This window comes from Peromyscus eremicus, chromosome 4 (genome assembly GCF_949786415.1).
Source record: "Peromyscus eremicus chromosome 4, PerEre_H2_v1, whole genome shotgun sequence".
In the NCBI taxonomy this organism is placed as follows: Eukaryota; Metazoa; Chordata; class Mammalia; order Rodentia; family Cricetidae; genus Peromyscus; species Peromyscus eremicus.
The window spans coordinates 106,244,083-106,265,597 of NC_081419.1; the positions used below are offsets into that span (position 1 = coordinate 106,244,083).

The 21,515-nt window shown below is 44.1% G+C and overlaps 1 protein-coding gene across 1 annotated transcript in view; it reads left to right on the forward strand.

The window, feature by feature from the left end:
* The first annotated feature begins 3,818 nt into the window (after window positions 1-3,818).
* Window positions 3,819-21,515, forward strand: part of Cds2 (CDP-diacylglycerol synthase 2) — a 49,280-nt gene continuing 31,583 nt past the window's right edge. Inside the window, exon 1 of the mRNA XM_059261474.1 lies at window positions 3,819-4,101. Coding sequence (XP_059117457.1) covers window positions 4,048-4,101 — 54 coding nt within the window. The 5' untranslated portion in view covers window positions 3,819-4,047. The remainder of the gene's footprint in view (window positions 4,102-21,515) is intronic.

Here is a 21,515-nt window from a genome sequence, read left to right on the forward strand (position 1 = left end):
GTGGATCACGATGTAGAACTCTCAGTTCCTTCTCCAGTACCATGTCTGCCTGAACACCACCATGTCCCATCATGATGATATGGACTAAACACCTGGAACAGTAATCCAGCCCCAATTAAATGTTTTCCTTTATGAGAGTTGCTGTGGTCATGGTGTGTCTTCACAGCAATAAAAATCCCAACTAAGACACCGAGGAGAGACTAAATATAATGAGCAGGGAAAAAATAATATAACAAAGCCCAGGAATTAAGGAGACACAAGAGAATGTGAGGGAACCAGATGCTTTGGCTGAGGATAGAGGAAGACTTTTTTGTTTTGTTTTGTTTTGTTTTGTTTTTTGAGACAGGGTTTCTCTGTGTATCCTTAGTTGTCCTGGAACTCATTATGTAGACCAGGCTGGCCTTGAACTCACAGAGATCTGCCTGCCACCACCTCCTAAGTGCTGGGATTGAAGTGCACCACCACTGCCCAGCTGAGGAAGACTTTTTACTTTTAAATTTTTTCTGCAATTGAAGGCAAGGCATTAAAACGGACACCAAGTGCTATTAGCATGGCTTCTAGAAATGTCTGATTAATGAATTCTTGCTCTCCACAACACTGATTTTAGGTGTAAGTTCAATTAACCAGTTCAATTCACTACTTGGTGTGAGTTCAATTAACCCAGTAGGTCTGATGATGATAACTGAGAACTTTGTTTAGGTCAAATTCTAAGGCATTATCTAGTTGAGTACATGTTTCATGACTCCATAATTCTGACTTATGTTAATTGGTTTCCAGGTCTTGGTTAATTTTATTGGATATAAATGGGTGTTTTGTCTCCATGCATGTCTGTGCCCTATGTGTACAACTGGTGCCCTCAGAGGCCAGAAGAGGATATTGTATCCCCTAGGACTGGAGTCAAAGACATTGTGGGCTACCATGTGGGTGCTGAGAATTGAACCTGGGTCCTCTAGAAGAATAGCCATTGAGTTATCTCTCTAGTCCTGTTTTACTTATTTATTTACTTGTTTATTTAGTTTTTTTGAGACAGGGTTGAGGTGATATATTGTGTACCCTAATAAAATTTGTCTGAAGATCAGAGAACAGAAAAAGCCACTAGATTAAACATAGAGGCCAGGCAGTGGTGGCACACACCTTTAATCTCAATACTTGGGAGTCACACGCCTTTAATCTCAGCACTTGAGATCTCATGCCTTTGCTTGGGAAGCACACATACCTTTAATCCCAGCACTAAGAAGGAAGTGATATGACTGGGCAGAGAAAGGTATTTAAGGCGTGAGGAGACGGGAACTAAAGCTTTTCAGGCTGAGAAGTCCTAAGGGTAAGATGTGGCAGTGGCTTGTTCCTGTGTCTTTCTGATCTTTCAGCATTTTCCCCAATATCTGGCTCCAGATTTTTTTTTTTTATTGAAAAGATCAAATTAGATTTCATGTTACACAGGGTTTCTCTGTGTAACAGCTCTGGCTGTCCTGGAACTTGATTTGTAGACCAGGCTGGTCTTGAACTCACAGAGATCCACCTACCTCTGCTTTCTGATTGCTGAGATTAAAGGTGTGTGGCACCACTGCCTGGCTTTTTTTTCCCTTCAGTTTTATTTTTTAAAATAATATTTATTTTATTTTTGTGTATGTGTGGGCCTGCACGGGTTTATGTGTGCATGTGGACCATGTGCATGCAGGAGCTCCTGGAGGCCACGAGAGGAAGCTGGAACCAGAATTATAGGCAGTTGTGAGCCACCTTGTGAGTGCTGAGAATCAAACAAATGGCTCACCAAGACCCACAGGTGCTCCTAACCATTGAGCCATCTCAACCGTATTTCGGTTTTGGAGACAGAGTCTCATGTATTCTAGGCTGGACTTGAACTCACTATATAGATGAAGATGACTTCAAACTTTTGATTCTCCTTTCTCATCCTGGTATTCCAGATGTGTACCCTCATACCACACCCAGTTTGTGTGGTGCTGGGGATTGAACACAGGCTTTATGGATGCTAGGCAAGCACTCTGCCAATTGAGCTATATCCCTAGCCCTCTAGCCTTCTTATATTAGACTGGGCTTGAAATGGAAGAGCTGAGCTTGTACAGACCAATGCAACATTCTTCAACTACATGATTGGTACCCAAAAGGTGTGGCTCTGCATAGTAATACCTTTACTTGTCCCAAAGATGTGGTCATTCTGAACTGACGCTCTTCTAAGTCCTTTAGATACTTTGATAAAACAGTGACAAATGGTGTAGGTCAAACTGGTGTTCACACAGACTTCAAAGCATTTATAAAAAATTTTAAAATTATCATCTGCATGCTTATTTTTAGAGACAAGACAGAACAGCTTTTGTGGTCTGAAGGCAGTGGTACCTTTTCTAACAAAACCAAACCGAACCCAAACCCAACAAAAACATCAACAACCAGCCAAGCAACAAGAACACCCAAGTATTTATGCAAAGCTGTTAAACAGGAAACAAAATTCAGAGTTCAGAGGTCCTGAAGGCTGTCTAAATATTTTACTGTTACTTTGAATCGTCTTAACAAGAACTTCAGAATATACTTACAGAGACCAGTGCTATTAATGTCTTTTTTTCAGATATTTCCTGAAAACTCACAGCTCAGATCAAAATCGCTAGGAAACTAAATCTTGCCTGTGGCGAAGACCTCTTACTGTTAGATTACAATGTGGTTTAGGACTGGGAGCCCCTGGTTTGCACAGGGCAATGCTGGCACAATACCAGTGTTACTTAACAAACATCTGGGTTCTAATTCTTTTTTTTTTTTTTTAAAGATTTATTATGTATATAGTGTTCTGCCCGCATGTACACCTGAATGCCAGAAGAAGGCGCCAGATCTCATTACAGATGGTTGTGAGCCATCACGTGGTTGCTGGGAATCGAACTCAGGACCTCTGGAAGATCTTAACCTCTGAGCTACAGTGCTGTTAATCTCTGAGCCATCTCTCCAGCCCCCGGGTTCTAATTCTTACTAGTTATTTTGTAGTTTCCAGCTAAATGCTTTTCCTTTAGAAGTTTAAAATCATCAACTGATTAGGCTGTATCAGGGATATAGGGGAGCCATAGAAAACATTCCTGTCAGCCAAAAGATCTTCCAAAAATCAATCACTAGTACAATTTGTTAACATAAGATAGGCCTGGGTTCTATCTTCAGCACAAAATGAGACAATGACTTAAGACAAGAAATTTGTAATACTTTGGATGATCTTACTTGCAAAAATCATATCTATCCATTTCCAAGTGTGTGTGTGTGTTTGTTTGTTTTTTGTTTTTGTTTTTTGAGACAAGGTCTCATTGTGTAGCTCTGGAATAGGCTACATTGATCAGATCCACTTGTCTCTGTCTCTTCACTTGTGCTAGGAAGAAAAAAGGCATGTGATTTGAACGCGACAAACCAACCAAAGCGATTTCTAAGCTCGGTGCCTAGACAGAATCAGTGCTCACTAATTTACTAGCAACCATGGCTTGGCAAGGCAACGTGCTCTGAAGTTCGGGTTTTGTCTCTGCCATGACGTCTTCTGTTCAGAGGTCCACCTGGGCTCTCTACTTGGACTCCAATCTGAGAGCCGCAAGTGCTGGCCAATCTCGACCGCTGAGAGGCGCTGTCGTCCCCCAGTAACGGGTTACCTCCGGCGCGGGCACACGCGGTAGGACGCAAGCGCCTATTGGTTCGTTGTGCCCCTCCCCTCCTGCCGTTGTCCAATGAGCGCCTCGAACTCCGCCTCCCCGGTCCCGCTGCTCCGCCCCCTGGCGTCTAGGCTCCCGGGCCGAGATGGCGGCGGTGCGCGTGCGCGCTGGCTTACAGCTTCCCGGGAGGAGGAGCGAGCGGCCGCTAGGGAGGCAGCGGCTCCCCTCTCCTGGCAAGGGCGGCGGCAGCGGTGCTGGGCGGGGCCGGGCTCGGGGCTAGCGGCGCGGCTGCAGGGGCTGTGCGAAGCACTGCGGGGCTGCGAGGCGCTCGGGCCGGCGGAGAGGCCGTGCGCGCTGAGCCGACCTCCGCGGCCACCGCGCTCCTCGCCCTGGGTGACGTCGTCCCGGGGTCCCCAGCATGACCGAGCTACGGCAGAGGGCTGTCCGCGAGGACGCACCGCCGGAGGACAAGGTAGAGGCGTCGTTGAGTGCGGCGGGGGTGGGGTGGGGTGGGGGCGCGGGCGCCGGCAGCCTCGCCCTCTGACCTTTGTCGCAGCCTTAGGCGCCAGGCCTGGGCTGTGCAGAGGGTCGGCCGGCGTCCTCCGCTCGTGGGGACAGCCGCCTATGGGCGCGGGGAGTAGCGCGTGAGCTCGGGGGGTGGTGGTGGTGGTGGTGTCCACGCCTTCCCTAGGCCTTCCTGATGTGGAGACTGGACACCCCACAGACCTTGCCTGGGGCCCCGTGCGTGCGATGAAGGCTCACCGCTCGTTTTAAAAATGATGCTGTTTTAATTGGGGAGTGGGGAGGCTTCAGGCCGTAGCATTTGCCCCCTGGGAGGTTAAAACCCATTCTTGAATTTGATTGATTAAAACATGAAATCTGTTGGGTTCTATCAGGGAGGCATCTTGATTCACACGGTGTGCCATCCGGGTTAATCAGCAGGTGTGTGGTGGGTTTGTTTACTGCGCCAAGTGTGGGCATTGATGGGGTAAAGGAAGAAGGTAAGGAGGAGGCCATTTTGGCAGGGACACAACCAATGTGGGGGCGCTCCTTTGATTGAAAGTGCAAGGTTTGTGTGGAGAGGTTGAGAAAGGTGGAGAGTGGTTGTGTTACTGTGGACGTTGTATGGCAGCGTTTGCGCTTCCCGAAGTAGCAGTGGTCAGAATCAGTGATGGGTAGAACACATTGAGGGATCCTGGACCGGAATGACGGAGACTGGTTAACTCAGGGTTGTCAGCTGGTGACCTGCAGATGCTCTCTTAAGCCCACAAGCTGATAGGGAGATAAGGGTTCTTCTGACGGTTTCTAGCCTGTCTTCAGTACTGGAGCATTTGCCGCGTTTCCTCTGATGAATAGTTGATAGAGTTTAGTATCTTTTTGTTTGTTTGAGACAGGGTTTCTCTGTGTAGCCCCGGGTGTCCTGGAACTGGCTCTGTAGATCAGGCTGGCCTTGAAGCCAGAGATCTGCCTGCCTCTGCCTCCCGAGTGCTGGGATGAAAGGTGTGGGCCACCATGCCTGGCTTAGTATTACCCCCCTCCCCCCCATTCTGGTTTTTGTACATCAAGCCCTACAGCACCCATTTTTGTCCTCTGAACTTTTGTTTGGTTTTAGACAGAATCTCGCTATGAAGCCCTGCTGGCTGGCTTGGACATCATCCATCTCTGCCTACCCTGTGCTGGAGTTAAAGGCATGGGCCACCCAGCCAGCTTGTACCATTTGGCTATGTTTGAATTGGTTAGAGAGAACATCAGGAAGGAAATGAGCGTAAGCTTTGGTGACAGTATGCCAACAGTAATTTTACTAGGAAGAATGTTCCAGATGAAAGATAAAGGGCTTAAATAACTATGTTACTACTGTAGACCGTGGATCATCAGAGGAGAACTCTCTATCCCTTTGGAGAAAGCTTGGGGCTGAGGTCCAGACTTAGGAGGATCTTGCAAAGACAGTACTTAAAAATCTCTAATCTTCCCCTTGTGGTATGGTAGATTGGCCCTGAAGAATGTTGTATTCACTCTGGATACTCGCTGGTGAGTTTGAAGGCTACCTTGTGACCCTGTCTAGTGAGGGGTGACTGCATACTTAAAGTTAGTGGGGGTTCTGGACCCAGGAGGTATGAGAAGTGGGAGAAGAAAGAGGGCCTAGAGGGGCGGAGTCCCAGCAGTGGCAGAGGATCTCTGAGTCCTCTGAGTGAGGCCACCCTGGTCTACCGAGCAAGTTCCAGGATAGTCAGGGCTGCAGAGAGAAACTCTGTTTGTTTGTTTTGAGGGGGAGCCTGATAGCTGGCGGAGTACAGTTTCTCTCTCTCTCTCTCTCTCTCTCTCTTTCTCTCTCTCTCTCTCTCTCAGTTAACTATAATAACTAGATAAGACAAAACCACTGTGATATTAGTAGGTGAAGCAGTTTTTACACTCCCCACCCAGCTGTTAGGCTCCATTCCCCAAGCATTAAGTGCCCGTTGATTCTGCCATTCACATCCATATTTTATATAGAGAAGCTCCGAGGAGCTGTCCAGCCTTAGTAATTACAAGTGCATTTAAACCACGTGTGCACCATAGAGGCTTGTGGTTGTGAGGTCTGCTAGGTATATGCTCCCTAAAATATAGCAGTTATGCATTCTGCTTAAAAGATTGTTGTAGGCAATTAGCTGATGCAGGGTAATGGTTACTTATATCTAAATTGTTATGTATGGGATTTAGAAAAATAAAAAAAATACAAATTATTTTAGTAAGATAAAAATGGGATTTAAAAAATAAAAATCAAACAATAAAAATATTTTTAATAAAGTACATTTAGGAAACAGTGTAATACATTATTTTCTTTTGATGAATATATGTAGTAAAATTTTAAAAATCTTAATTTTTTAAAAAGGATTTGTTTTTATTTGTGTTTCTGTGCCTTTTTTTTTTTTTTTTTTTTTTTTTTTTTAAAGATTTATTTATTTATTATGTATACAGCATATATGACCAGAAGAGGGAGCCAGATCTCATTAGGTGGCTGTGAGCCACCATGTGGTTGCTGGGAATTGAACTCAGGACCTCTGGAAGAGCAGTCAGTGCTCTTAACCTCTGAGCCATCTCTCCAGCCCGTTTCTGTGCCTTTTTAGGGAAATGAAATTATGGAATTTGAACTCTGTTACTTCATAGCACAAGAATTCAGAGAACATTTTTCAGGTCAATTCTTTAAAGGACAATTTTGAAAGATTCCTCAAAATGTTACAGTTGCTAAACTGTGTTTGCAAATCTGTTGTGTTAATAGACAATCACCACGATCAAAATAAGCTGGAGAATGTGTTTATAAAAGTCAGAAGGTATTTCGTTATATTTAGCATCTGAGAATGGAGTTCTCAAAGCTAGTTGCTAATAAAGGAAATGTTCTCTGGGATCTAGAGTCCCAAAGCAGTTGCCAAACTAAGACCCTTGGAAGTTAAGCTTTAGCACAGTTCTACGCTGCCTGACCATGTTTTCTCAGCAAAAGGATGAAACTTGGACCAAAATACTAGAAATGTTTGGTTTGGCATTTCAGGAGACTTTTGTTATGGACTTAAATGGAAGGTTCTGAGTTTTCTGCTTTACTTTCAGGCTGAAATGGTGTGAAAATTACAGCTTTAGTTGTTTCGAAGGCTTCCATTCAAGATGGATAAAGTTAGTATAGACAGGTAGCAAGTTATTGATTGATCCACCTATCTATTTATGTATGTATTTTGAAACAGGGTCTTGTCGTGTTCCCTGCTGGCACACAGGCTGGTCTCAGACTTGCTTGCTGTGTAACGCAGGCTGGTCTTGAACTGAAGTCCTTCTGTCTCTGCCTTCCCAGGACTGGTCTTACAGGTGTATGCCACATCTGGCTAGAAAGGAGAATTCATTTTAACTGCAAATAATCTACCTCGTGCCTGGGCTCTGCCACTGACCACTTCTCTAAGTCAGTTTGTCAAGCCCTAAACTATAGGCTGTGAAACTGCATGCTTCCAGTCATCTGAAGTGCACCCTAAGCGTGGTGCATCGTCAGAACATGTCAGCTACTGTGGCTTCTGGTTAAAGTAGATTTTTGTAGGGTTTCAATTATTATTGTTATTATTATGACTTGTTTTGGCATGTGTTTAAACCCTCAAGTGATGTTTAGAATAATGCTTGACCTTCTGTGACCTGTTTTGAATTCATTTTCTTGAATTTTTCAGTGCTCAAATGGCACACTTTAATTGTAGAAGGAACACTAGGCGTTAGTATGTGCAGCCTTTGGCTCCTTGGTACCAGGAAAAGTGGATCCCAGGGCTTCAAGAACATCAGGCGAGTGCTCTGCCGCTGAGCTGTATCTCCAGTCCTCTTTTTACTTTTTTCTTTCATCAGAGAGTGAGTGTCATTAAGTTGACTAGGCTGGTCTTGACGTTGAGCTCCTCCTGCGTCAGCATCCTGAGAATAGGTAGGCTACAGGCTTGTGCCACCAGGTCAGGGTTGTAGTTATCTTCTATAGCATTAACTAGGATATACTTCAAGACTCTCCTGAAAGTGGTTTTCTGGTAGACTTTGAGAATAAACTACTGAAATCTTATTTTAATAGCTATAACTAGGTTTTCGGAAGCACAATTTATATTTAATTTTATAATTAAAAAAGATTATTTTACTGGGTGGTGGTGGCTCACGCCTTTAACACCAGCGCTTGGGAGGCAGAGGCAGGCAGATTTCTGTGAGTGTGAGGCCAGCCTGGTCTACAGAGTGAGTTCCAGAAAAGCCAGGATGGTTTTACTGAGAAACTCTGACTCAAAACAAACAAACAAACAAACAAAAAAACAAAAAAAAATTATTTTATATGTATCAGTGTTTTGCCTGCATGTGTGCCCACAGAGTCAGAAGAGGGCATCAGATCCCCTGGAACTGGAATTATTTATTGATGGTTGTGAGCAGCCATGTAGGTGCTAGGAACTGAACCCTGGTCCTCTGTGCTGTTGACTGCTGAACCCTCCTGTGTGAGGTGTGCATTGGCACCTGTGGAGGTCGGAGGATAATTTGAGGAATGGGTTCTTTCCTTCCACCTGTTGGATCCTGGAGATTGCATTTAGGTTGTTGGGTATTGAGTTATCTTGCTGGTATTTATGTTGGTAAAACAATATTATTTTATTTTAAAGACTCAGTTACTTCCCAATTTATGACCACTTGAAAATCATTTTTCCCACAAAGCTAATTTCATTCAAAATACTCTGCATGCATTTGCATATTTTTTTAAGTAACATAGCTAGTTAGATGTAGAGGGGTTGATAGCGTGAAGTTTTTTCTCTCATGTTGCAAAATGCTGTCTTTAAGAATATAGGATTAGGGCTGGGGAGATGGCTTAATGGTTGGGAGCACCGACTGCTCTTCCAGAGGTCCTGAGTTCAATTCCCAGCTACCACATGGTGGCTCACAACCACTTGTAATGAGATCTGGTGCCCTCTTCTGGCCTGCAGGGACATATGCAGGCACAATACTGTATACATAATAAATAAATCTTTAAAAAAAAAAAAAAAAAAAAAGAATATAGGATTAATGCTTTAATTTACAGTCTTTAGGAGTTCCTATATTGATGAGTTTTGACTTGGAAAAAAAAGCCTAAATTTTATCTGTTTTTCTTTATTCCTTAATTTATTTATTTTTTTTTTGAGACAGAATCTCACTATATATTCCTGGCTGTCCGGGAACTCAGTGTGTAGGCCAGGATGACCTTGAACTCAAAAATCCTCCGCCTCCTGAGTGTTGGGATTAAAGGTATGTGCCACTACTTGAGGCCTAATTTTCTTATGTAGTTATAAATAAAAAGTTGCACAATCATCTTTTAAAATGTAAAATGTAAAAGCAAGTATGGTTTCAGTGTATGTAGTGAGTGTTGGGGAGAACCCTGGTGGCCTAGTGGTTAGAGTTTGGCACTTTAATCACTGTGGCCTGGGTTTTATTTCTGGTCAGGAAAGCCTCTCCAGGCTGGGCAGTGGTGGCACAGGCCTTTAATCCTAGCAATTGGGAGACAGAGGCAGGCGGATCTCTGTGAGTTTGAAGCCAGCTTTAGTGAGTTCAGGACTGCTAGGGCTGTTACACACTGTCTCAAAAAACAAAGCAAATCAAAAACAAACAAACAAAAAAAAAAAAAAAGAGGGAGAGAGTAGATTAGACGATTCTCAGTCATTTGTTCTCTGATTTATATATTTTGAAGTCCATCCCTGAGAGTCGCTGCTGGGGCATCCTTGAGTGGAACTCGTTTGGGCTTGGCCACCACCGAACTCCACTCAGGGCAGGCAGTGTGTGAGGCTCTTAGAGGAAGTGCTGGCTGGCATGACTAAGCATCAGAACTATGTGTTCTAGCATCATCAGTCATCAGTGTCAGCAGCTCCCAGAACATTCTCTCTTCCAGTCAGCTTTGTACATTGCCTGTGGCTCTAATATACTTGGTGGCTCTGGTTGATGTTGATATCAGTGTGTCTGGGTCATATCTGTAGTTTAGTTCCAGTATGTGTGCTCATGCTCACATGTGGGATGGAGCCCAGGGTCTTGGACATGCTAGGGAGATCATCTACCAACTGACCTATGTCCACAGGCACTATACCAATTTGATTTCCAGTGATCTTTTTTCTTTTCTGACTTAAATAATTGTTTTTGTTTTTGGCAGGGGGTCAAACCCAGGCCATACTGGTTGCACTTCAAATATTCTATACCCCTAGCCCTTTAAAAAAAATTAAAAAGTTATTGTGTGTGTGTGTGTGTGTGTGTGTGTGTGTGTGTGTGTAGTATTCTATACCCCGAGCCCTTAAAAAATTACTGTGCGTGTGTGTGTCTGTCTGTCTGTCTGTCTGTCTGTGTCTGTGTGTAGGTAGGGAAGCACCCTACAATAAGTGTGTGGAGGTTGGAGGACAGCTTTGTGGAGTCAGTTCTCTCCTTCCACTTCTATGTGTTTGAACTCAGGTTCAAACCATCTCTCAGGCCAAGCCCTTGGTTTTTTGAGACATTCAAGCTAGCCCTGAACTCTTGATCATCCTGCTTCTGCTTCCTAAGTGCTGAAATTATAGGCATGCATCACTGTCCCCAGCTGAGAAACTCATTGAAAATGACTCTTGTCATATATCTCACAGTGCAAATAATCATTCTTTAGATCGTTTAAAGCATCTGTGTCCATATTTCTCGTTTTCATAATGGTTTGTCATTCTGACGTTGTATAGGCTGAGTGGATTCCTTCATACAGCTTGTTTGCCTGCGCTTGTGCTGTGACAGTTTCTAGTCCCTGACTGGCACAGGAGGCCGTGGGGTTAAAAAAGTACAGCCACTCCTCCAGTTTGGAAAGGAGACTTGGGCTCTTGACTGTTAAGTTTGCCAGAGTCTTGTTGAGTGAATACTGATTTGTTCCTGGCATTAAGCAGAGTTTCTGCTTTCCAAGTCTTGTTCTGTAGTAGCTGTCTGATTGGGGGAGTGGTCAGGTGCCCCCTGCCCCCTTAGCCACCTTCCCTGTGGAGTCACTGATCTTTGACCTCGTGTTTATCCAACAGTAGGGATGGCATTGGGTCCACAGAGCTGCCTGACCTCGAAAGACAGTTCAATTGTATCGTGTTATTTCAGTGGCAGAGCTTGCTGGGTCGGGATTGGAAGGGAAGGGTGCTCCGGGAGGCACCTTTCTCCTGCTTGTGTTTCTCCAGAGACACACCCCCTTCCATGGTAAGCTGTAGAGCTCCCGAGTGCTGCTGGTACCTGTGGAGAGGCCTAGCCTGCCTTGCCAAGATCAGATGTCCTTTTGATTTGGGGCCTGTGGCATCAACCTCTTTGCAGTAGGGTCCCTACAGAGCCATCTTGAGTGTCCTGAAGACTTGGCTGAGAGTTTGAAAAGGCCTTTGGGACCTAGGATCTGCAGGCTCTGCTGTGTTTTTGAGTCTTTGATACTCAGAGATGCCCGTCATACACACCTCCCCACCCCCAACCTAGTGACTCTTAGAGCTGTGTCTTCCCCGCCTCGTTTCCTGTTCTGAACGCGTTCCTCCGGCCTTCCGACAGTGCAAACTGGGTTTGTCTCGTGTCTGAATTTGTCATGTTCTCTATGATGACCCTGTGCCTACAGCTTTTTACTCCTCAGCTAGAACCACGGATCCCTCAGTTACCAGGCTTGAATCTGCTAGTCTTTGGGCCCAGTGGATAAGCTTGCTGCCAAGTGTGACAACCTGAGGTTGATCCCTGAGTTCCACGTGGTGGAAGGAGACAGGCAACTGTTGGAAGTTGTACTCTGACTTCTGTACATGTGCTGTGATGAGCGCGCGCGCGCGCACACACACACACACACACACACACACACACACACACTGTTAATCTAAATTATTAAAAAGAAATCTGTTAGTCTTGTGTATCTCCTCTGCTCTTCTGCCCAGTCCGGGACTCAGGTTCTGACCCAGTGTTTCCTGGATTTCTTTTTTTTTTTTTTTTAAGATTGATTTATTATGCATACAGTGTTCTGCCTGCATGTATGCCTGCAGGCCAGAAGAGGGCATCAGATTTCATTACAGATGGTTGTGAGCCACCATGTGGGTGCTGGGAATTGAACTCAGGACCTCTGGAAGAGCAGCCAGTGCTCTTAACCTGTGAGCCATCTCTCCAGCCCGTTTCCTGGATTTCTTACCTGCTGCCCTGGCACATTGTCAGGAGTTCAGGACTCGACGCCTTCATCTTTAAACTCTTCACATTGAGCTTCCTCTGGCTCTCAGCACCTGCTGTTCTGGTCCCTCTGTGCTTTGCCTCTCCAGCCCTTCTGAAGCCACCCTGTGAATTGTGGGACAAAGCATAGAGTCCTTTGTGTCTCCCCTGGTGCCGCCTCCTGCTGGATGCCTCTGTCATTGATCTTGGTCCTTGGCTCCAACCTCTGAAGTAGCTTTCCCTGTCATCCTCTTCCACTCTGGCTTGTCTACATCCCACTTTCTCACTGGACACGATTCAGGCCTATATTACAGAAACAAACGAATGTGTACATGTCCGAATAAAATCTGTCTGTGAAGCCATGAGAGACCCAACCACGGTTCAGCTCCTGTGCAGGCCACTGTGTGACTGAAATAGTGGCCATGAGTTATCTTTCCTCTTTGTGCTGATGGAAACAATGCCCTTACGGTTCTTTGTAGACAGTGTTTCAAACTTATTCATGATTATGAAGAAACAGATGAAGATAAAGATACTTATTGTAGAAGCACCAAAAAGAGAGAGAGAAAAGGTCTTAATTCTGCTGTTTAGGTACCACCCTAATATTTTGATTTGTAAGTCATTTTATTTTAGATACTTTACACATTGTTGCATTCTGTATATACAGCTACTTTATGACTCATGATTTCCCCATTTTTCTAAAAATGTGATTTGAATATTGAGATTTTTTTAAACTCAGTATTTTTAAAGATTAGTTAATTTTAGTGTGTGTGTGTGTGTGTGTGTGTTTTGTCTGCATGTACATATCTGAGTACCAAATGTGTGACTGATGCCTGCAGAGGCCCAAAGTGGGTTTCAGATTCCTTGGAACTGGAGTTACAGAAGGTTGTGAGCTATCACATCAATGCTGGGAATTGGACCTGAGTCCTCTGGAAGAGCAGCTGGGGCTCTCAACTACTGAGCCATCTCTTCAGCTCCTCAGCATCCTTAAAAAATATTTTTTATTGTATTTATTTATTTCTGTGTATGTGGCAGAGGACAGTTTGTGGGACTTGGTTTTTTGTCTTTTCTCTTTGTGGGTTCTGGAGACTTAATTTAGGCCACCAGGCTTGGTGGCTGTGCCATTCCTTTATGAGCTGTCTTGCTGGCCCTTACTATCATTGTTTTAAATTTAAAAAGATCATTATTTTTATGTGTATGTGCCTGCATAAGTTTGTGTGCACCCCGTATGTGAAGGAACCTGTAGAAGCCAGAGGAGAGTGTTGGATCCCTAGAACTGGAGTTGTAGGAGGTTATGAGCTGCCACGTTGGTGCTAGGAACCAAACTCAGGTCTTTTGCAAGAGCAGCAAGTATTCTTACCCCTTAGCCATCTCTCCAGCCCCATCCTTCTTCATTTTAATAGCGATAGGCCATTGTGTTGTGTGCTGAGCCTTAGTCTAATAAACTGGTTTGGCTATTAGAAGTAGTGCTAGCCGGGCGGTGGTGGCGCACACCTTTAATCCCAGCACTCAGGAGGCAGAGTCAGGCGGATCTCTGTGAGTTCGAGGCCAGCCTGGGCTACCAAGTGAGTTCCAGGAAAGGCGCAAAAGCTACACAGAGAAACCCTGTCTCGAAAAACAAAAAACAAAAAACAAAAAAAAAAACAAAAAAAAGTAGTGCTATATGAGAGCTGTGATTAAAAACAACACTGAATTCTTATTCGTGCACAATCTTCTTGGAAGATTCTTTTGTTTAGAATTACTGACCCAGAAAAGGATGTCCATTGTTTAAGCCTTTGATACAATGAATGCATTTCCTTCTACAGGAAATTGGTAGATTCCACAATGTGTAATCTTTCCTTCACTTGCTTCTTGATTTTCAAGAGAAGTATTATAGCCTGGCGATGACAGTGCAGCCTTGGGAGTGGCTTGCCGGCTTTATACTGTAGCGCTGGACTAATTTGCCATCTAACAGTGGGCTGGGAATGAGGGCTTCTTGATGGTTCTGAGGCATTCTTTCCTTCTCCACATGAAGCATACTTTCGAGCAGGTTACCCCTTTTTCTCCAGAGGAATTTTTACCTGACTCTGGGTATATAGGTAAACAAAGTAGCTATACAAGTCAAACATTTAATTAAATTTTTAATTTCATTTAGGGATTGGGGCCATCCCTAATAGTTTAGCTAATCAAATTGATAGCTACATGAGCATGAGGAATTGAGTTTGGTACCCAGAACCCATCCCAAAAAGCTAGACATGGTGGCCCATCTTGTAATCTAGCACTGTGGAGGCAGAGACAGGCAGATCTGTGAATGTGACGTCAGCCTGGTCTACATAGTGAGTTCTAGGACAGCAGGAGCTGTGTGGTAGAGGGACCCTATCTCAAAAGTCAAACAGAAAATATTATGATTTGCTTTGTGTGTGTGTGAGTGTGTGTGTGTGTGTGTGTGTGTGTGTGTGAGTGTGAGTGTACCAGCCGTGGTGTATGTGTGGCGTCAGAGGACAGCTTTCAGGAGTTGATTCTCTCATCATGTGGGTCTGGGAGACCAAATTCAGTTGTCATACTTGGTAACAGTTGGCTTTCCCTGCTGTCTTAGTTTCTTGCCTTCCTTTTTTTTTTTTTTTTTTTTTAAAGGTTTTATCTTCTGGGGGCCCTGGAGTAATGGCTCAGCAGTTAAGAGTGCATACTGCTCTTGCAGAGGACTCAGCTTCAGTTTCTAGCACCCATATGAGGTGGCTCACAACTGTAATTCCAACTCTGATGGACCTGAGGCCTCTGGCACATACCCACACATAGATACATACAAAGTTAGAAAACGATAAAAGGAAATCTTAAATTTAAAAACTGCTGGGCATGGTGGCACACACCTTTAATTCCAGCACTAGGGAATCAGAAGCAGGTGGATCTCTGTGAGTTTGAAGCCAGCCTGGTCTGCAGAGTAAATTCTAGGACAGCTGGGCCTGTTACACAGAGAAACTCTGTCTCCAAAAATAAATAAATAAATAAATAAAAAATAAAAAAATAAATAAAATAAATTGTGCATGAGTATTTTGCCTGCGGATGTCTATGTACCATGTGTGTGCAGTGCCCCCAGAGGCCAGAAGGGGGCAATATATCCCTGGGAACTGGAGCTACAGACAGTTGTTAGCCGCCATGTGAGTGCTGGAAACCGAAACCCTAGGTCCTCTGCAAGGGCAGCAAGTGCTCTTAACCACTGAGCCATCTCTCAGACGGCAGAAATTGTTGGAAACTGATCTGAAGCCAAAATTCATTTAGTAATTTTTTATGAAATTAAGTCAGTAACTCATACAGCTGTTTTTAAAATCAAATATTCTAACACAATACAATCTAAAGATATACAAAGTGAATTTAATACAATTAAATTAAATTAAAACCAATTTAATACATACTGAGGAGTGACAACAGCATATTAAGTCTGTGCTTTTCATAATTAAACTATTATGCTTCTATCAGCGCAGAAAACTGTTTGTAAAGACATTACAAATCCACAACACAGTTGCCTAGAATTCGAGCCAAGAGTTTCAGGCACTGCTTGTCCATTGGTGCTAGGTGCTTCGATAGTGGACATGTGCAAAGAACCCTTTCTGTGTGCTCAGAACCAGGGCCCCATGCTGTGCAAAGTGTGGGAATGCTCTCACAAACATCTTGGATTCATTATGTGTTTGATTTAGAATTTTTGGTTATTCCTCCCATAGAAAGCTCTTACTGTTGCCAAATGTTGAGACCACATTCAGTTAGGTGACTGTATCAGTGGTTCTCAGCCTGTGAGTTGTGACCCCTTTGGGGGTCAAACATCCCTTTCACAGAGGTCGAATCAGATATCCTGCACATCAGATATTTATATTACACTTTATAATGTAGCAGTTATGACAAATAACAAAATTACAGTTATGAAGTAGCAATGAAAATGATTTTATAGTTGGGGGTCACCAAAACATGAGGGACTGTGTTAAAAAGTTGCAGCATTAGGAAGGTTGCCAACCACTGCTCTATATGGAGTTGACACCATAATTTAAGAGTTGGTGTGTGTTGCTGGGTGTGGTGGCGTACGCCTTTAATCTCAGCATTTCGAGGCAGAGGCAGGCAGATCTGAGTTCACAGAGTTGGAGGCCAGCCTGGGCTACAGAGCGAGTTCCAGGCCAGCCTGGGCTACAGAGGGACCCTGTCTGGAAACAGTGAAACAAACAACAGAACAGTGACAACAGGGACCCAAAGCGGCAGGCGTAGGATTGAGTCTTAGTGAGGGCTCAGCTGTCGTTTAACGCGGTGACCAAAGCAAGGGAGGAAGGGTTTGTTTCCGCCTGCAGTCCCCCTCACTGTCAGTCCATTACCGAGGGAAGTCAGAGCAGGAGCTCACACAGGGCAGGAACCTGGAGGCAGGAGCTGATGCCGAGGCCGTGGAGGAGTCTTTCCTTCTGGCTTGCTCAGCCTGCTTTTGTATATAGCACCCAGGACTACCAGCCCAACCAGCCCAGGGTTAGCACTGTTTACACTGAATTGGGCTCTTCCACTTCAGTCATCAATCAAGAAAATGCACCACAGGCTGGAGGCATTTTCTTTTTTCTTTTTTTCCTTTGGTTTTTCAAGACAGAATTTCTTTGTGTAGCCCTGGCTGTCCTGGAACTAGTTCTGTAGACCAGGCTGGCTTGGAACTCACAGAGCTCCATCTGCCTGCCTCTGCCTCTTGAGTGTTGGGATTGAATAAAGGCACATGCCACTACTACCTGGCAAGATGACATCTTCTTAACTGAGATTCCCTCTTCCAAAATGACCCTAGCTTGTGTCAAGTTGACATAAAACTAGCCACCACACTGAACTTTAGAGCAACCAAATAGTTAATTAGGGAAAGTTTGTCTTTCTAGAAAGTGGCAATGGAGTGATAGAGTATTAGGGCCTGAGGAATTGTAGATGAGTAGTCAGACCCTGGGCTCAATCTCCATTACTACCAAAACAATAATGGAGCTATATCAGCCCACATTGAATTAATGGAATGAGATAGTAATTGTGCTGTCATAGAGGTAGCCAGATATATTCCATACCTTCTGACTGGGGAGTGTTCTTAGAAAAATCTCACTTGCAAGTGATCAGAACTTTTAGTTGTAAAGACTAATTGACAGGAAATTGAAGGACAGAAGAATACTCTGAAAAACACACTGGACTAATGGCCTAGGTGCTTCTGTAAATAAATGGCTCAGAGATACTCTACTTCCCCTTGAGACAGGGAGTGTGAGGGGAAGGTAGAGATGGTGGGAAGGTAAAATCACTTGTCACATTGACAGACTTAAAGAATATTAATGATTTCTGAACTTTATTTGAATATTGATTCAATCAAACTTATGCAGAAAAATAATTGAAATTATTGGGTATATTTGAATATTTCATATTTATATTTTTAATTTTTATTTTTTTGAAGATATGTGGTCTTAGCCAGGTGTGGTAAAAGCCAGCATGCCTTTTAATCCCAGTACTTGGAAGTCAGAGGCAAGCAGATCTCTGAGTTTGAGGCCAGCCTGGTCTACATAGAGAATTCCAGGACAGCCAGGACTACATAGTGAGACCCTGTCTCAAAGAAACAAACAAAACGTGAAACAAAAGAGGTGTGGTCTTGCTGAGTTCAGGCTTGCTCTGAAATCTTGGGCTGTAACAGTCCTCTGCTCGTCTTGCAAGTAGCTTCAACTACAGGCACATCCATCCTCTGGCTCGTTAATATTGGGTATTTATTATAATATAATGAACTTAATTTTCTCTAAGATTTTTTTTCTTTTTGAAATAGTCTTACTATGTAGTATTAGCTGTCCTAGAGTTCACTGTGTAGACCAGGCTGGCCTGGAACTCTTAGAAATCTGCTTGCCTCTGCCTCACTAGTGCTGGGATAAAAGGCATTTGCCAGGCTAAGTGTTGTTTTTTTAAGATTTTTGTTTTGCTTGTGTGTGTGCGTGTCTGTGCCTGCATTGGCCAGAAGAGGTTGTTGGATTCCCTGGAGCTGGAGTTCTAGGCAAGTTATGAGACATTCACCATGGATGCTGGGAAATGAACTCAGGTCCTCTATAAGAGCAGCAAGCATTCTTAACTGCTGAGCCATCTCTCTAGCCCTGAATACTTTTTCTTATGGTTTGATCATCTGAAGTGCTGATTTTTCTATCCGATATCAATATCATCCGAATACTGAAAATTTAAACCTGTGATACAACTATCCTTCTCAATGGCTAAAATTAAAAAGGGGATGAAAGTACTAAGAGTTAACAAATATGCAGAACAAATGCATTGTTTGGGGAGTATAAGGTGGTACAAGTAATGTAGAAAGTTGTTGGCCAGTATGTATGGAAGCTGTATATACCTGAACCAGCTAGGTTTGGAGGCATATTCCTGCCCACACTGTAATCCTAGCACTGGAGGCAGATGAGAGGATCAAGAGTTCAAGGTCCCCCTCACCTACATAGTGAACTTGAGGCCAGCATGGCTTGTCTAAAACCAATAACACTCCTCTCTTTTGTGATCAAGCCTTTCCAGTCATAGGTGATTGATTGCCCAATGGAAATTCTATACTTATAGCCTCTGAAAGACAGTCTAGAATATCCATTCAGAGATGTAGGAGACCTGCAGTAAGTACAGTGAGTGTTGTGAAAAGTGTTGCTTTCGGGGCTGGAGAGATGGCTCAGAGGTAAAGAGCACTGACTGCTCTTCCAGAGGTCCTGAGTTCAATTCCCAGCACCCACGTGGTGGTTCACAACCATCTGTAATGAGATCTGGCGCCCTCTTCTGTATACATAATAAATAAATAAATCTTTAAAAAAAAAAAAAAAAGAAAAGTGTTGCTTTCAACATGAGTGTGCAAATATCTGTCTTTGCTCTCCCCACCCCCACTATAAGAGCAGCCACTATAATGAATGAAGTGTGTTACTCATCAAGCAGCAGAGGACGAGAGCTGCCACTGTCTTTGGGTATGGAAGTGATGGTGTGTGACTGGATCTTGAGCAGGGTGACACACCATCTGCTCTCTAGTGTTCTGGTTTGGGTGAAATCACAATGATGGTATGGGTTCCTTCAGTATCTGTGTTGCTGTCAATCTTTAATTGACCTGTGGACTCCAGTCAAGCTCTAGGCTGAAAAAAGGGTAGAGTGACACTGTATTATAAGAAAAGACTTAATTGGAGGCGTTATAAGACATTTTAGTTAAATGTTGGACCTGTATTTTAAAATTATCTACTTATTTTTATAGGTATTTGTGTGTGTGTGGTGTGTGTGTGTGTGTGTGTGTGTGTGTGTGTGTGTGTGTAAGTGAATGTCAGATGAGTGAGGGTACCTGAGGCCACAAGAGGATGTGGGATCCTCTGAGATGGAGTTACAAGGGGTCGTAAGCCACACCCACAAATGGAACTAAACTCAGGTCCTCTGGAAGAGCAGCACATGCTCCTAAGCCACTGAGCCATCTCTCCAGCCCCTCATTTTTTTTAAAGGAAAGTATTTCTCCATTGTATTGCCACAAAGAACATATTATTAATTCAAGCTTCAAAATGTTAGTAGCTTTGGGGACTACACATTTGAAATTTCGTATACTTTGCAGAATGGATGGTTTCTCTGTTCTGTGACATTTTTTGTGAGGATTTTCCTGTGCATTCATTTACAGTGTTGACTGGGTTTTGAATTGCAAGACTTTTACTTTCTGTTTAAGCTTTGGCTGAGACCATGCTAAGGATATCTTCATGAAGTTTGTGTGTTTGTCTCTGTGTGTTGTCCCAGGAAAACATTAACTGGGAAGGGGCTGCAGAGTATGTGGGCTTGGTCCACTTTCTCCCCTTTGGTCTTGCAGAACACGTCACTTCCTAAGTCAGTTTTCTTCTCGGGTTTGGTGAAAGAGCCTCCCAAAGAAGGAAGCCTTCTGAGTGTCTCAGGAGCACCCCACCTTCCTCTGTACCCAGTTTTCCGGAGCGGAGGTGCTGGCGGGGCTTACAGTTCCTTGTGGCTTGCCTACTGGAAGCGGGAGCATCCTGGAGCAGTGTGAAATGATGTACCACAGAACCTGTCTCCTGAGACCCCGATCAACCCCGCCTCTTCTGAGAAGCTCTCTGGACTCTTCCAGCCCATTTCCATATCTATTCTTCCCCTTTCGTCTGTGGAAATCACGTCCACACCTCCATTAGTTGGCATCTCCGGCCATCCTCTCAGCAGATGGTCTTAGATTTCTGCAACTGGTGTGTGTGTGTGTGTGTGTGTGTGTGTGTGTGTGTGTGTGTGTGTGTTCGACTCCCAGGTTTGGCTCTCCTGCAGACTCAGTCATGAACTCCTCTCAGACGGCTGGACCGAGGTCCTAGCATGTGTAGTTTGGCAGGAGGTTGAGGTGGAGTTGGTGGTGGTCAGCTGGGAAGTAACAGCTGCTTGGCAGTGAGAAGCAGGCCTCTGATCTCGGGGCGGTTAGTGACCGAAGTGTTGGGAAGCACAAAGCAAATGGGCCTGTCAGGGTTTTGTTTTAGTGCTGCAGTGCCTGTGTTCATGCTTCATTAACACACCCAAGGATTTTATTCCAGAGGACTTAGGAGTTAAGAAATGACTAAGGTCAAGTAGTTCACATAGTCAGTGTTTGGACGTGCCACAGAATAGTAATTAAAAACCTAAGTTAATAAAAATGTAATTTTGAACATCAATTATTGTTCCTGGGTAGTTAGTAGATAAAATTTAAATATTATTTCCAATTAAAATTTACCAAAATGTCCCACATTAACTGAGTTTATTAAATACAAAACCAAAACATAGATTTAAAGTGAAATGCCCTTTTAAGATGTGCATCAATGGTGACATTGACTTAGGTATTTTGTTCACTCTAGGAGGGAATGGTGGGACCGTTTGCTGCCACTCTTCCTCTTAGTCCTACGGTGCTGCTGGGTCCCCTGTTGTGTGGTAACTTTGAGGACATTGAGGCCAGTGGGCTCTGGTCTATGTCTCCAACACAGGACTTCCTGTTTGTCTTGCTGCCCTTCAGTTTCATCTCTTTAGAAAGTCCTTGAATGTGGTGAGACAGTCTTCAGACAGAACCTTTGCCTTGTTGGTTGTTTTTCTTCTCCTGAGGGTTATGCAGGGAAGAAGGCTTCTGACACTTGGTACGGGTGGGCCTCACAGTGAATACAGGCTTGTCCTTCAGAGTGCATTGTGTCATGCAGGGCTGGGGTGGGGTGCAGGGTTGGGGTGTGGTGCTGGTGATTACACCCAGGGCCTGGCACATGCTACCCCAGTGCTCTTCTGCTGAACTATACCCTCAAACCCAAG